The sequence below is a fragment of the Myodes glareolus genome, chromosome 1 (assembly GCF_982192425.1).
Source record: "Myodes glareolus chromosome 1, mMyoGla1.1, whole genome shotgun sequence".
Taxonomy (NCBI): domain Eukaryota; kingdom Metazoa; phylum Chordata; class Mammalia; order Rodentia; family Cricetidae; genus Myodes; species Myodes glareolus.
In genome coordinates this window covers 61,757,201-61,772,381 of record NC_142026.1, presented here as the reverse complement: position 1 = coordinate 61,772,381, position 15,181 = coordinate 61,757,201, and the positions used below count along the sequence as shown (strand labels likewise).

Here is a 15,181-nt window from a genome sequence, read left to right as displayed (position 1 = left end):
CTGAAGTGCTTGTCAGCCCCAGACCCTGCCTTCTAGATGTCCTTGCTTCTCTGTTTTCTTGCTTGGTATCACTATGACTTGTGAGGTGGACTTAACTGATTTTGGTTTAAATCCCATTTTCTAGAATAGGCTCAGATACTTGTGAGCAAATCACGGTCCCCAAGCCAGGGGTTTATTTGCCGATTTCTCAAGGTCATATGTAATGATGGTGCTTCCTAGCTGTAGTTTGAGTTTTCCTTGGAGAGTAACCCTGACAGAGTTGTTTGTGAACATCAGTCTTCAGGGTACATTAGCCAATTCTGATAAAGAAAGATCAGTCTGGGTGGGAACTCATACATCTGTCTCTATCTCTGGTGTACCAGGGTTAAAGGCTTGCAGCACTGTGCTCAGTTTGCTAGATCCATTACCACGGGATTAACATGCATCCATCACCAAACTGACTGAATTTGAATCTTGAGCTATGATAAAGCTATGATAAAAGTCTCATGGTGACTTTTATCTATTTTGTACACTGTTGATAAAGAAATAGTCCCACCCCAATACTATGGAGTAAAAAGGGAGGGGAGGTCACGCACCTATTATGTCCAACCGGATTGGTTTACTCCGCTTGTAACTGACTGGATTGGAGACCTCACACTGATACTCCCCAGAATCTCCCATCACGACAGGGTCTATGTTAAGGGTGCTTCTGTTCTGCGAGAGCTTCATCCTGTATGTGAGATCCAGACTCTGGCCGTTGAAAAACCATTGGATGGAGATCCCAGTGTCATTTGAGAAGCAGGTCAGGAACACGGAGTCCAGTTCTTTCACTGTGGTGTTAGTGGCTTGAATGAAAGGTAGAGTAACTGGCTCTATGGATAAGGAGTGGAGGAAAATAGATGAGAGTCCTTTAATCTCAGCCAGCACATAGGGCCCACAGAATGAAATGGTTCTCTGCATGACTGGGTTCAAGATAAGGTCTTTAAGGAGAGTCCTGGGTTTTCCCCCTTCCCAGATCAGCCCCAGTGACCCCTGACTCAGGGTATTTGTATAGATTTCATACTAGGTGCCTCTTCTGTCTACGTATCTAGTAATTTCATTGTAGAGATTTTTTCCATTGATTCTTGTGCAAATTCTTGCTCACACTTTCTGTGAGCGTGGTCCGGTCCCTCCATTTTAAAACATCCTTCTGTTTCTTTTTATTTAATAATGTGTCATGGGGTTAAGATGGCCCAGCTAAACTAAGAGGAGTTAAAGCCTAGAACTCAGGACTGGGAGAAATCCCAAATTAATAATTTCTGTTTGAAGAAAAGTCTTAGCCACAGAAAAGAAGTGAATGGTCACAGTGTTGATAACAGCCTGCCACTGAGATTTTTTTTTGAGATAGGATCTCTCTGTAATGTCATGACTGGTCTGGAACTACCTATGTACACGAGGATGGCTATGAATGAGACTATCTCCCTATCTCCCTGCCTCTCCCTCCTTGCAGTTGTCATTAAAGGCATGCACCAACACACTCAGCTGACATTTGGATTTTAAACCTAGAAGAGTAAAGGAGAGAGAATCATTGAGTTGTCACGGGCATGCTTTACCCTGAGTCAGAACAGGACTCCCAGGCACCTTCTCCACCCACTCTTCCCCTTCAAAGACTCAAATCTGAACCAGCACCTAGTAAGACAGGAGCAGAGCTGGGAGCAGTGCTTTGAGCTGCTGGTTCCCATCTGTGGGGAGGGAGGTTTCTCCTTGAATTTAGAGAAAAAGAATGTGAGCACAGTTGAAAATCCCTGGGTGTTCCTCTAGGTCATGGAGGTCATAAGAAGAAAATGGAGGGGACAGGAAAGCCCATGTGAGTGACAGAAAGAAATCTTGACCTTAAGGCTCTCCTACCCCTGTGATGGCCTACATAAACCTTAAGGATTTCCAAGGCTGGGAGAAGCTCCTCCTCACATTCCAAGCTCCTTCCCTATCAGCTAGGAGAAGTCAGAGCAGCAGGAGAGGATTAGACACAGGGATGGAGCAGGAAGCTCAGGGCAGGATTGAGCTTTGCTTGTTCTCATAGACATGGCTAAGAATTTAATTCTTCTGTATCTTCCCAGAAAACCAGGAGACTCCAGTGGAAACCACGTGCTGATATTTCAGAGATATACTTACCAAAGACTTCGATGTTTTCGACTGTGGTCCTGTTGAACCCAGTGAAAGAGTTATACACAAGGCATGTATAGGATCCGCTATTACTAGTATTGATGTTGGAGATAAAGAGCTCTTGGGAGGATGACAGTAATTCTCCATTGAAATACCAAAAGTAGAGTGCAGGCGGGCTAGAGTCTGTTTGGCAGGAGAGGTTGAGGTTTGTCTTTGAATAGAAATGAAGATTTGAGCGAGATATGATCGGTACATCTGGACCATCTAGAGCAAACAGAATAAAGACTCATGAGATGTCAGCAGAGGGAAGGGAAAATACTAATCTGCAAAAGGCCATAGTATCTCTCTGAAAAGTGCTATAACCTTAGCTGAGCAGGTCCCACCCAGAGCTGGGGTGCATATTAGTAGAAGAGTATTCATGCAACAGGCATAATCCCTGGTCCATCTTGAACACAGCACACAAGCATCTCCACTGCACACTCATATGTGCACTGAGTCTGCATCTGAGATGTCTGCTGACTCCATCATTCTGAGACATTCTAGGCAGGAGCAGTCTCTCCAGACCGTTCTCACAGGAAATGCTCAGAGTGAATGGTTCATTTCAGGAGGATCTCACGAGTTTCAGGTTTCACACCCATATGGGCATGTATCAGTCCTCACAAAATTGAGTAAAGTGAGAGTCCTGTAGTTCTCCGACAGCTTCAACCTGGCACCTTCTGAGAGGCTTTAGCCTTTTATCTTCCATAGGTAGATTGTATTCTTAGTCTCAGGTTCACACATTAAAACTTCTTGAGACCTCTCCCTGTTATGGAAATCCTTGCTTGTGATTTTGGACTTGGGTAGTGGTGCTGTGCAGACAACAGAGAGAAAGTGGCCCTGTGTGGTGTCTCTGATTCTTTTTGCAAGGGCCTCTTTCAACCAGAGATAATCTCTTATCTCCCTGCCAACCCAATACGTAAGAATCAGGCAGGAAGCAAATTATGGGCAGATAGGGTAGCTGAATGCTCAGACATAATGGGGCCTCCTGTGCTGTGTATGGGAAAAGCAAGAGCTTTCTCATGAGTGAACTGAGCTGCAGTGTGTGGTGATGGAGAGACTCACGACTTGGAATCAGAGACCTCATATTATCTCCTGGTCCTCACTGACCCATTGCATGTCTTGGGGCACAATGTGCGAGTCCCTCCAGCTGCAGTGACCTCCAGGGCTCAGTGAGGACCAGCGCCTCCAAGCCTTTGCTGCTCAGGGCTCTCCTACAGATAGGTCATGATTTGTCTTCCCATTGAGCTTCCCTGAGAAGCCTGACAGCATTTCAGAGATCCCACACACATCAGGATCTGGCTGGTATTCAGGTAGGGCTGGGCCACAGGTTAGACATTCTTGTCAGGAGTTTGATGTTGATTGATACAAATCAGGAGACCCTAAAACAAACCTGAGTCTATGAAGACCAATGGGCACCTAATAAAGTCTCCATGGTGGGGAGGCTGGAGATGTGGATGTGGACAGGTAGCTTGTGACCCATGGCCTATGTGACCCTGACTCAGTGACTGTGTTTCCTGTCTCAGTTTCCATATAATAGGACCTGTGGCAAATGATCATTACTAGGCCTTGAATGATCATTATCCTTGAATGTGAACAATGTCCTGACACTCCACCAAGCAGTGTCTCTTACTATTTACCTGCAGGAAATAATCCATATGCTGGGACCCCAGTGGGAAAGTCGCTGCCATTTGTACACTTTTTTCCCATCTCTATAGGGTTTCTGAACTTCCTGTGAGTTCTCAGAAGACCATCAGAACTGCTCTCTGGTTGCCTTTCATACCCTTCCACTTATGCAGAGAAACTGGGCTTCAGGAGGCGATGACCTGGGACCTATTTCCGACTTGGCTCTCACAGGCTTACGGTCAGCAGGCTACTATTTTACTATATCAATCATTGTCCCCTGTCAACTCCAACAAGAGGTCAAATTCCAACTGAATCTACAAAGTTCCCAGGATTCCTGGTCCAGTCAGGAATGGAGGTCTGGAGCAAAGCTTTGGGTTCTCATGTCTCTGTGAGAATCTCATGGTTTCTTCAGCCAGGCCCTGCCTGAGTCATGAAGGTTCTTTCTTAAGTCCATGTTCACGATGAGCATCTATGACCCAGGCACCATCTGACATTCCTGTTCTGAGTTACCTCACCCTGTCTTCTCTAAGGGGGAATTCAAGTGAGTCATCCTGATTTAATTCTGCTTCCTCCCCTCTCTGTCCTTTACCAAATTCTTGAACCATAATGTGGGGATCATAACCCAGAGTTATTAGAACTGATAATCCTATATGTGATATAAGATTATCTCCACCCACGACCCAGAAGTAACTGAGAATTACTTACAGTGTACATGGAACTTCACATCTAGACAATCAAAGTCATAAACTGCAGGAACCATCCCGCAAAATGTGTATTGTCCTCCATAATGCCGGGTGACATTCTGGAAGAAGAGGGATCCATTGGGGTAAAGTATCTCTCTGCCAGTGTATTTATCCCCTTTTTGAATTATTCTGAAATCTTTAAATCGTACAATTTTTCCTCCCCTCTTTTCATTGTTTATTTCATAGAACCAGACAATTTCTTTATATAGTGATCTCGCAGATTTGACATCTAGAAGAATATTTCCACCTTCAACAACGTGGGGTGGAACTGCTTTAACAAGGAAGCTTAACATGTGTTCTATCTCTCCGTGGGTATAATTTGAGTCTAAAAGGGAAGAGAAAAACATCTATCAATTTTATGACCTTTGCATTTGGCAGAAATTGAAACCTGAGTGTGTTCAACTCTCAGCCTTGGTGTGTGTACCTTTTTGGGTGGAGGTCAGCAGCAACACCTCATTCCTCGGTATCCCTGAATCTTTCCACTGAATGAAGCTATATTCTTGGGTATCTACAGGGTTCACATCACCTCCCTCAGATCCCTGCTCACTCTCAAAATCTTTGGTGAGTGTAGGCATGTCTTCTCTGACCTCCTCCTCTAAAAACTCCATGTCTTCATTTTCTGACCTTTCCCTGATCTGTTTCTCCTGAAGTGATTGTCAACCACTAAATCTGGCTTCTAGATGTCCTTGCTGACCTGTCTTCCTGCTCAGTAGCACTAGAACTTTGTGAGGGGGAATAGTTTGGTTTAAACCCCACTGCTTGAAACAGGCTCAGATGCCTATGATAAAATCAGTGTTCCAGAGTCTGGGGTTTACTGCTGATTTTCCAGAGTTCTATGTAACTATGTTCCTTACTGGCCCCAGTTTGTGTTTTACTTTGAAAGTCACCCTGACAGAGTCATGAAGTAAGTCTTCAAGGCTCATTGACCATTGCTGATAAACAAAGACCAGGGTAGTGGGCACTCATATAAATCTACCTGTCTGTCTGCACTGTGGTAGATTGGGTTAAAGGCATATATCACTGTGCTCAGATTGCTTGGTATTTTATCTGAGATAATATGCATCCAACACCAAGTTGACTGTATTTGTATCTTGAGCCATGCGTTTCTCCTTGTGACTGTGACCCATTTTCACAGTGTTGAGAAAGAAATTGCCCCCACCCCCAACAATATGGAGTAAGAAGGAATGAGAGGTCACTAACCTATGTCCAACATGATTTTGTTACTCATCTTGGAACTGAATTCATTGAAGACCTTACACTCATAAAACCCAGAATCCTTCATCTTGACAGGATCTATGCAGAGAGTGCTGTTGTTCATGGAAAGAACCATCTTGTTTGTCAGTTCAAGACTCTCGCCATTGAAGAACCAATGGATAGAGATCCCAGTGTCATTTGAGAAGCAGGTCAGGAACACAGGGTCATTTACTGGGATTCTGACATTGCTGACATGGAGATAGGCAACAGTCACTCTATCTGTGGATAAAGAGTTGAGAAGACCAGGTTATAAAGTACTTGATTCTCAGAGATCTCAGGCAGCTCTCAAGGTCCACAGAATCAGGTGGCCCTCTGCAACATTGCATCATTGTTTTCAAGATATGGTTGGTAAGAGAGAGTTGAGTCTTTCTCCTCCCCAGAACACCTACAGTGAACCCTGACTCAGGATATTTGAGTAGATTCCAAACTAGGAGCCTCTTCTAATTACATGTTCAGAAATCTCATTGTGGGATTGTTTTTCCATTGATTTTTGTGCAAATTCTTGCTCACATTTTCCATAAGTGTGAACAGTCAGGTCCCTACAATATAAAATAGCCTTCTGATTCTTTTTCATTAAATAATTTGCCTTGGGGTTAAGATGGCCCAGGTAATCTTAAAAGTATTTAAGCCAAAACCTCAGGACTAGGAGAAATTCCAAACTAAAGAATTTCTGTCTGAAGAAAAGTTTTATTTCTTGTGCCATGTATATAGATTAAGTACCACACAGAAGTTGTAAGTGGTCACTGAGTTGACAATGGCCTGTCACTCAAATTCTCCCTACTGATATTTTGTTAGACAGGGTTGCACTGTACAGTCTTGGCTAGCCTGGAAGATGCTATGTAGGCCAGGCAGGACTCAAACTCACACTATCTCCTAACTTAGTGCTGGCATTAAAGGCATGCACCAACACACTCAGCCAACACTTGTTTTTTAAACCTGAGAAGAATAAGAGAAGAGCTTCATGAAATCATCAGTGACATGGTTTACCCTGGGTCAGAACAGGACTCCCAGGTACCACCTTTCCCTCCCGTCGGGAGGGAAGCTGAGCCAGCTGCCTATGCGGCAGGAGCAGAGCTGGGAGCAGTGCTTTGAGCTGCTGGTTCCCATCTGTGGGGAGGGAGGTTTCTCCTTGAATTTAGAGAAAAAGAATGTGAGCACAGTTGAAAATCCCTGGGTGTTCCTCTAGGTCATGGAGGTCATAAGAAGAAAATGGAGGGGACAGGAAAGCCCATGTGAGTGACAGAAAGAAATCTTGACCTTAAGGCTCTCCTACCCCTGTGATGGCCTACATAAACCTTAAGGATTTCCAAGGCTGGGAGAAGCTCCTCCTCACATTCCAAGCTCCTTCCCTATCAGCTAGGAGAAGTCAGAGCAGCAGGAGAGGATTAGACATAGGGATGGAGCAGGAAGCTCAGGGCAGGATTGAGCTTTGCTTGTTCTCATAGACATGGCTAAGAATTTAATTCTTCTGTATCTTCCCAGAAAACCAGGAGACTCCAGTGGAAACCACGTGCTGATATTTCAGAGATATACTTACCAAAGACTTCGATGTTTTCGACTGTGGTCCTGTTGAACCCAGTGAAAGAGTTATACACAAGGCATGTATAGGATCCGCTATTACTAGTATTGATGTTGGAGATAAAGAGCTCTTGGGAGGATGACAGTAATTCTCCATTGAAATACCAAAAGTAGAGTGCAGGCGGGCTAGAGTCTGTTTGGCAGGAGAGGTTGAGGTTTGTCTTTGAAAAGAAATGATGATTTGAGTGAGATATGATCGGTACATCTGGACCATCTAGAGCAAACAGAATAAAGACTCATGAGATGTCAGCAGAGGGAAGGGAAAATACTAATCTGCAAAAGGCCATAGTATCTCCCTGAAAAGTGCTATAACCTTAGCTGAGCAGGTCCCACCCAGAGCTGGGGTGCATATTAGTAGAAGAGTATTCATGCAACAGGCATAATCCCTGGTCCATCTTGAACACAGCACACAAGCATCTCCACTGCACACTCATATGTGTACTGAGTCTGCATCTGAGATGTCTGCTGACTCCATCATTCTGAGACATTCTAGGCAGGAGCAGTCTCTCCAGACCGTTCTCACAGGAAATGCTCAGAGTGAATGGTTCATTTCAGGAGGATCTCACGAGTTTCAGGTTTCACACCCATATGGGCATGTATCAGTCCTCACAAAATTGAGTAAAGTGAGAGTCCTGTAGTTCTCCGACAGCTTCAACCTGGCACCTTCTGAGAGGCTTTAGCCTTTTATCTTCCATAGGTAGATTGTATTCTTAGTCTCAGGTTCACACATTAAAACTTCTTGAGACCTCTCCCTGTTATGGAAATCCTTGCTTGTGATTTTGGACTTGGGTAGTGGTGCTGTGCAGACAACAGAGAAAAAGTGGCCCTGTGTGGTGTCTCTGATTCTTTTTGCAAGGGCCTCTTTCAACCAGAGATAATCTCTTATCTCCCTGCCAACCCAATACGTAAGAATCAGGCAGGAAGCAAATTATGGGCAGATAGGGTAGCTGAATGCTCAGACATAATGGGGCCTCCTGTGCTGTGTATGGGAAAAGCAAGAGCTTTCTCATGAGTGAACTGAGCTGCAGTGTGTGGTGATGGAGAGACTCACGACTTGGAATCAGAGACCTCATATTATCTCCTGGTCCTCACTGACCCATTGCATGTCTTGGGGCACAATGTGCGAGTCCCTCCAGCTGCAGTGACCTCCAGGGCTCAGTGAGGACCAGCGCCTCCAAGCCTTTGCTGCTCAGGGCTCTCCTACAGATAGGTCATGATTTGTCTTCCCATTGAGCTTCCCTGAGAAGCCTGACAGCATTTCAGAGATCCCACACACATCAGGATCTGGCTGGTATTCAGGTAGGGCTGGGCCACAGGTTAGACATTCTTGTCAGGAGTTTGATGTTGATTGATACAAATCAGGAGACCCTAAAACAAACCTGAGTCTATGAAGACCAATGGGCACCTAATAAAGTCTCCATGGTGGGGAGGCTGGAGATGTGGATGTGGACAGGTAGCTTGTGACCCATGGCCTATGTGACCCTGACTCAGTGACTGTGTTTCCTGTCTCAGTTTCCATATAATAAGACCTGTGGCAAATGATCATTACTAGGCCTTGAATGATCATTATCCTTGAATGTGAACAATGTCCTGACACTCCACCAAGCAGTGTCTCTTACTATTTACCTGCAGGAAATAATCCATATGCTGGGACCCCAGTGGGAAAGTCGCTGCCATTTGTACACTTTTTCCCATCTCTATAGGGCTTCTGAACTTCCTGTGAGTTCTCAGAGGACCATCAGAAATGCTCTCTGGTTGCCTTTCATACCCTTCCACTTATGCAGAGAACACTGGGCCTCAGGAGGCGATGACCAGGGACCTATTTCCGACTTGGCTCTCACAGGCTTACGGTCAGCAGGCTACTATTTTACTATATCAATCATTGTCCCCTGTCAACTCCAACAAGAGGTCAAATTCCAACTGAATCTACAAAGTTCCCAGGATTCCTGGTCCAGTCAGGAATGGAGGTCTGGAGCAAAGCTTTGGGTTCTCATGTCTCTGTGAGAATTTCATGGTTTCCTCATCCAGGCCTTGACTGCCTCCTGACGGGTCTTTCTCAACATTATGTTCATGATGAACATCTAAGACTTAGACAACACCTGACATGCCTGTGCTGAGTTTCCTCACCGTGTCTTCTCTGAGGGTGAATTCAAGTGAGTCATCCTGATTTAATTCTGCTTCCTCCCCTCTCTGTCCTTTACCAAATTCTTGAACCATAATGTGGAGATCATAACTCAGATTCGTCAGGAGTGACATTCCTATGTGTGAAATAGGATTAGCTCCACCCACGACCCAGCAGTAACAGAGAATTACTTACAGTGTACATGGAACTTCACGGATACATCGTCATAGCTTGCATAGAAGGGATAAAACACTCCTATTTTATAGGGTCCTCCATTGTATCGAGTGACATTCTGGAAGAGGAGGGATCCATTGGGGTAAAATTTTTCTCTGCCACTGTATCCATCCCGTGTTTCAAATTTTCCTTTGGATGTTTCAAATTTTACAATATGTTGTGGCCTGATTTTCTTACTGAAATTCATCCAGAAAAATTCTTCAAATCCGTTTGGCATATTGTCGACAACTAGAAGAACATTCCCGCCTTCAGCGACATCGGTCGGAATTGCTTTAGCAATTAATTTGGCAATGGTGGGAGAGTTCCAGTAGGTTAAATATAAGGCTAAGATGGAAAAGAAAATATCTATCATTATTAGGACAGTTACCTTGGGTACAAATTTGAAACCTCAGGGTATTCAGCTCTCAACCTTGGTGTGTTGTGTTTATTTGAGGGAACATCAGCAGCACCAGCCCCATTCCTTAGTACCATTGATTTTTTTCCCACTGAATTAAACTGTCTTCTCCAGTGTCTGCACAACTCACCTATTACTGCCTCAGATCCCTGCTCACACTCAGAATCTTTGGTGAATGTAGGCATGTCTTCTCTGACCTCCTCCTCTAAAAACTGCATACTTACCTTTTCTACCCATTCCCTGCTCTGTTTCTTATGAAATGCTTGCCAATACCTTATCTCACCTTCTAGATATCCTTGCTGACCTGTCTTCCTGCTCAGTAACACTAGAACTTTGTGAGGGGAACTAATTTGATTTTGGTTTGAACCCCAGTCCCTGAAGCAGATAGATGTGAGCACATCAGTGTCCCAGAGCCTGGGGTTTATTTGAAGATTTCTCAGTGTCATATGCATTTAAACCCCTTACTTGAGTTTTACTTGAAGAGTATCCCTGACAGAGTTGTGAACAACAGTCTTCAGGTTACTGTGGTCATTGTTCATTGCTGAAAGTCTCATGATTATGCCGTGAGACTTCAGTTGTCACTTACAAGGTCGATCCATCTGAATCAAGGATTCTGATGGATGATTAAATCAAGAATACAGGGTGTGTTGTAGTTATGGCCTTTTGAATAAATTGGCTGTTTCTTTCTGCAGATATTCTTGGGAAACTATTGATCTTTCCCTCCTATAACAGCTTTGGGATTCCTCCCAAAGACTTGGCAGTGTACTAATCATTTGTTGGACATAACTATTAATTTCACCCTGCATTGTGTGAGAAGTAAATCACACAGTCAAATCCTTTGTTCTCACTGCCAGATCTTTGCTCCGTTCCCCATTATAAACCTAGAAGTCTGCTCTCCTGCAATTGTCCTTATGGCAGGATGCTTGCTCAGAAAAAGTATCTACACACATAGATCACAACTGCAGTCTTTACAAGACAGGCCCACAGATAGCATGTCTGTGTTTGTTGATTCATAGTCCTCAGACAGGTAGGGAGTAAGCAAACCCTGGGGAACAGCTGGCCTAAACTAGTCTCACACTAAATCAAACAAATACTTTATACCTTGTAGTTATTTTCACCTTAGTTTATTGATGCACAATTCTAGCTTACTATATAGTCACAGTTAGGAATGCAGCATAGCACATGAATTCCCCTTTTGTTTTCTTATATTTTCCTAGTGATTTAAAGTCTCTCCCTTTAATTGATTCCTTTCTCTTTAAGAGTTCACCAAGGAATTTTTTACAACTCACTCTCACCTTGAGTCATAAAGAAACTTGAACAATAAAGAAAGCCAACTTTCACTGCCTTGTATGTAACTTCTATCCATTTTTATGTCTCTAAAAAATTTCAAGCCTTGTGAGCTTGCTGTGGCTCAAGAATTACTCATTGTATTTGTATATAAACTGAAAACTTTGGAGACTCTAGTAGAAGAGCAGAGAGAACATAGAGAACAGCAGAAGAATGAGGAGACATGCATAGAAAGAACATGGTGTGAATTGATTTACTTTCACCCTCAGACCCCATAGATTTTCCTCGCTTACTGTAACCCTTCTTCGGACCCTAGAATAAGACTTTTAAAGGCTGGCCTTTAAAAAGTTTTCCTTAGCTCATAAACTTACAATGGGGGAAACAACTGAGTTTTCCCTCCCTGCTTACCAATTCACTGCGAGCGTCCTATTGCTCTCAGGCTTCAAGCAGATGCCTAATGTCCCTTCTCAAGTTTTTCCCTCTCTCAGAAGACTCCATCCAGTCTCTGAACTCAGCTGCTCTACACACCCCTAAGAAATGTGTCCCCTTACCTGCCAGCAGGAGTCCCCTCCAGGGACTTTTCTGAAGAGGGGCTGAGGTGAGCCCCATAGTTTCTGCTGTAGACTAGGCTCTTCCTTTGGAGAAGGGACTTGCTTTGCAGGCTGCTGCCAAATCTGGCTGCTCTGGAGTTTGTTCTGCTTTTATTTGTAGAACCGACCCTCCCACCAGAGGAGGACACTTCCTAGAGTCACATGGGCTAGGGGTGGAGTCTGTGTGACAGTTCTTCCCCCACCCCCATCTTTCTATTCCTTTCTTTCTGGTTCAGTGTTCTAGAAAATATGTTGAGCCATAAGGCCAAGAATTGTCCTGTGTCTCAAAAGAACAACAGTTCACCCCAGGGCCTTGCCTCTGAATTTCCTGTAACCAATAATGTATTTTCTTGTGACACAAAAAACCAGCAGAACCCAGTCTGCCCTGTGATCTCAATGCTCTGGGAAGGTGTTAGTTACTCCAGCAGGGAGTGGCAGTTGTCTCTAGGGGCTTGAAAAGCTCTAGCTAAGTGATGACTGTGGGGACTGAGGTCCATGGTCACTGCTGTCACCAGTCAGGTGTCTGATCCAGGGATACAAGTATTCCAGGGGTTCACATCCCTGCGTGCAGGAGGAGGTGACCTGTGTGTCCTAGAAAGAGGACTGTGTGCTCCAGCTTCCTATGGAGAGCCCCGGGGAGACACCCCTCCCCCCAGCTTCCTGTGCTGTCTGAATGTGAATCAGGTCTGCCCATGCCCTCCCTGACCTTTCTGGGATGCCTTTGTTTTCCTTGGTGACTGCCCTGTGATCTCCCCATCTTTTCTCATGGGTGTTGTGAGGGGCAGGGGACTACATAGGGTCTCCTTGTAAAGTTGGGTTCTCAGAGACACAGGAAATGATTATGTGAGGGAGCTCCAGGTCTGTTGGAACTGGGATGGAGACAAGGCTGCAAGGTAGCATCATTGAGTTTTCCTGTTGATTACATGGTTTATTGTCGACCCCTGGTGTTCATGATGAGACCTGCAGCTCATGTCTGTGCTGTCTCAAGGATGGTAGCCAAGCTCCAAAGCCTGTAATTGAGCTGAGGTAATTGAGCTGAGGTAGTGCAGCTACCTTTGAGGATCTACTTAGATTTCTACTGGAGACTATAACAGCTGAGGTGAGACTCACTGCCACTTGGATGTGCAGTTCTTCATGACTGATGATATTAAACCCCTTTTCCCATGTGTTCATTCACTTTTTTGTGCATCTTGTTCAGTAGCAGGAATATCCCAGTCTTAATCTAAAATAGTTTTATTCTGACTTCTAAATTTTAAAATCAAGTACACTTACTCACTAACAATAACACGATTTAGAATTATGACATAAAATGAAAACCAAACCAAAACCCTGCAAGTTTCTCAGTGTGGGTAATTCCTGGTGTGTTAGTCTTTGAGATTCTGGACCAGTAAGTCAGCATTCACAGGAATTTCCAAAAATTCCCCAATTATGATGATTTAAGCATGCTATGGACAGCCTTATAATTTTTATAGCTGAATTCCTTGTTTAAAGAATAATGCACTCTATGTTGATAGTATTTATAAGAACTGCATTGTAGAGAGATATTTAAAGAATGAAAAACGTACCTTCAAATATGGTCCTCCCAGTAAGGTGGCAGCACAGAGTCACATGTGGACTTTTTAAGGACCTGTTTTACATCTAAACCATGCATATGTTGAGAGATATTCAGAGGACCCCACAAAGTATAGCATGCATGTGAATTCATTAGGGAGTTTTTATCTCCTTAAAAGTTCATGTTCTCCTTCCTCAATGTTGCACAGTACCTCTGCATATTTAATTGCATGTCTACATGCATACGTTATAGGATAGTATCCACATACAAGAAAGAACATGTGTCTCTTTTTCCCTGAGACTGGATGATCTCATTTAACATTATACATTCTAAGTCTATCCACTTTCCTAACTTTTGTGGTTTCATTTTCTTTAGAGATGAATAATATTTCATTTGGTATATGTACTAGACTTGCATTATTCATCTAGATTGGTTTCATCTCTTTGTTATATTGAATAGAGCAGCTGTAATCATGGGGGTGTAAATATTTCTATTGTGGGGTACAGCATCCCTAGGTATATGCCTAGTGAAATAGTTGAGTCATATGGCATTTCTAATGTTGTGAGAGACTCCCACACGCTTTATGTAATGACTGCATCAATTTGCACACCCACCAGCAGTGAATTAGTGTTCATCTTTCTCCACATCCTCTGTAGCATTATTGTTAGTTATTGTGGTGATATCCATTCTATCTGGGGTGAACTGGTGTCTCACAGTAATTTTAATTTGCATTTCTCTCATGACCAGGGGTCACTGTTTTCCTAAGTTGCACCAGTTATTTACTCTAAAAAAAAAGTTGTATCATATGTATGACTTACAAACACTTTTTTCTGTTCTGTAGGATGCCATTTCAGTTTGCAATTTTAATTGATAGACTTACTATCTTAGGCTTACTATTGCTGTGATGAACTAACATGATCAAAAGTAATTTTGGGAAGAATGGGTTTAATTAGTTTACACTTCCCTATCACTGTTCATCATTGAAGGAAGTTAGGACAGGTACTCAAACAGGGCAGGAACTGGAGGCAGGAGCTCGTGCAGAAGCCCTGGAGGAGCAATGTTTACTAGTTTGTCCCATGTGATTTCTTACAGAATCCATGACTAACAGCTCAGGATGGTTCCACCTGCAATGGGCTGGGCCCTCCCCCATCAATCACTAATTAAGAAAATGCTCTTCAGACTCAACTACAGTCCAATCTCTTTATATTATTGTTAGTTTTTTCATTTATTTTACATACCAAACACAGTTTTCCCTCCCTCTCTTCTCATTCCTTCCTTCCACCTCCTGTTTACCTCCCCCTCATCTAATCCTCCTCTGTTTAGAAACAAGCAGGCCTCCCATAGACTTTAACAAAACATGGCAAGTCAAGGTGTGGCAGGACTAAGATTCTTCCCCTGCATCTAGCCTGGTTGAGGCATCTTAGCATCATGGGGAATAGATTTCAAAAAGTTAGCTGATGCTTCAGGGATAGATACTGATCCTGCTGTTAGAGACCCCACAAACAGACCAAGCTACACAACTGTCACCCACATGCAGAGGACCTAGGTTGGTCAGTGCAGGCTTGCTAGCTGTTGGTCCAGAGTCAGTGAGCTCCCACTAGCTCAGGTCAGCTGTCTCTGTGGGTTTGCTCATCATGATCTTTA

At 43.7% G+C, this 15,181-nt stretch overlaps 2 protein-coding genes across 2 annotated transcripts; both read right to left on the bottom strand.

Annotated features, from left to right (window-relative positions):
* Positions 1-567: 567 nt before the first annotated feature.
* On the bottom strand, positions 568-5,134 carry LOC148123391 (cell adhesion molecule CEACAM1-like). The gene is made up of 3 exons (XM_087910708.1): positions 4,951-5,134; positions 2,131-2,304; positions 568-851 (listed from the first exon to the last, which is right to left on the bottom strand). Exons 1-3 carry the CDS (start codon positions 5,132-5,134, stop codon positions 568-570), a joined length of 642 nt encoding a protein of 213 aa, XP_087766834.1.
* Positions 5,135-5,721: 587 nt separating this feature from the next.
* Positions 5,722-10,326, bottom strand: LOC148123390 (cell adhesion molecule CEACAM1-like). Its single transcript, XM_087910680.1, has 5 exons — positions 10,239-10,326; positions 9,676-10,038; positions 7,318-7,572; positions 6,768-6,908; positions 5,722-5,999 (listed from the first exon to the last, which is right to left on the bottom strand). Exons 1-5 carry the CDS (start codon positions 10,324-10,326, stop codon positions 5,722-5,724), a joined length of 1,125 nt encoding a protein of 374 aa, XP_087766806.1.
* Positions 10,327-15,181: the final 4,855 nt, after the last annotated feature.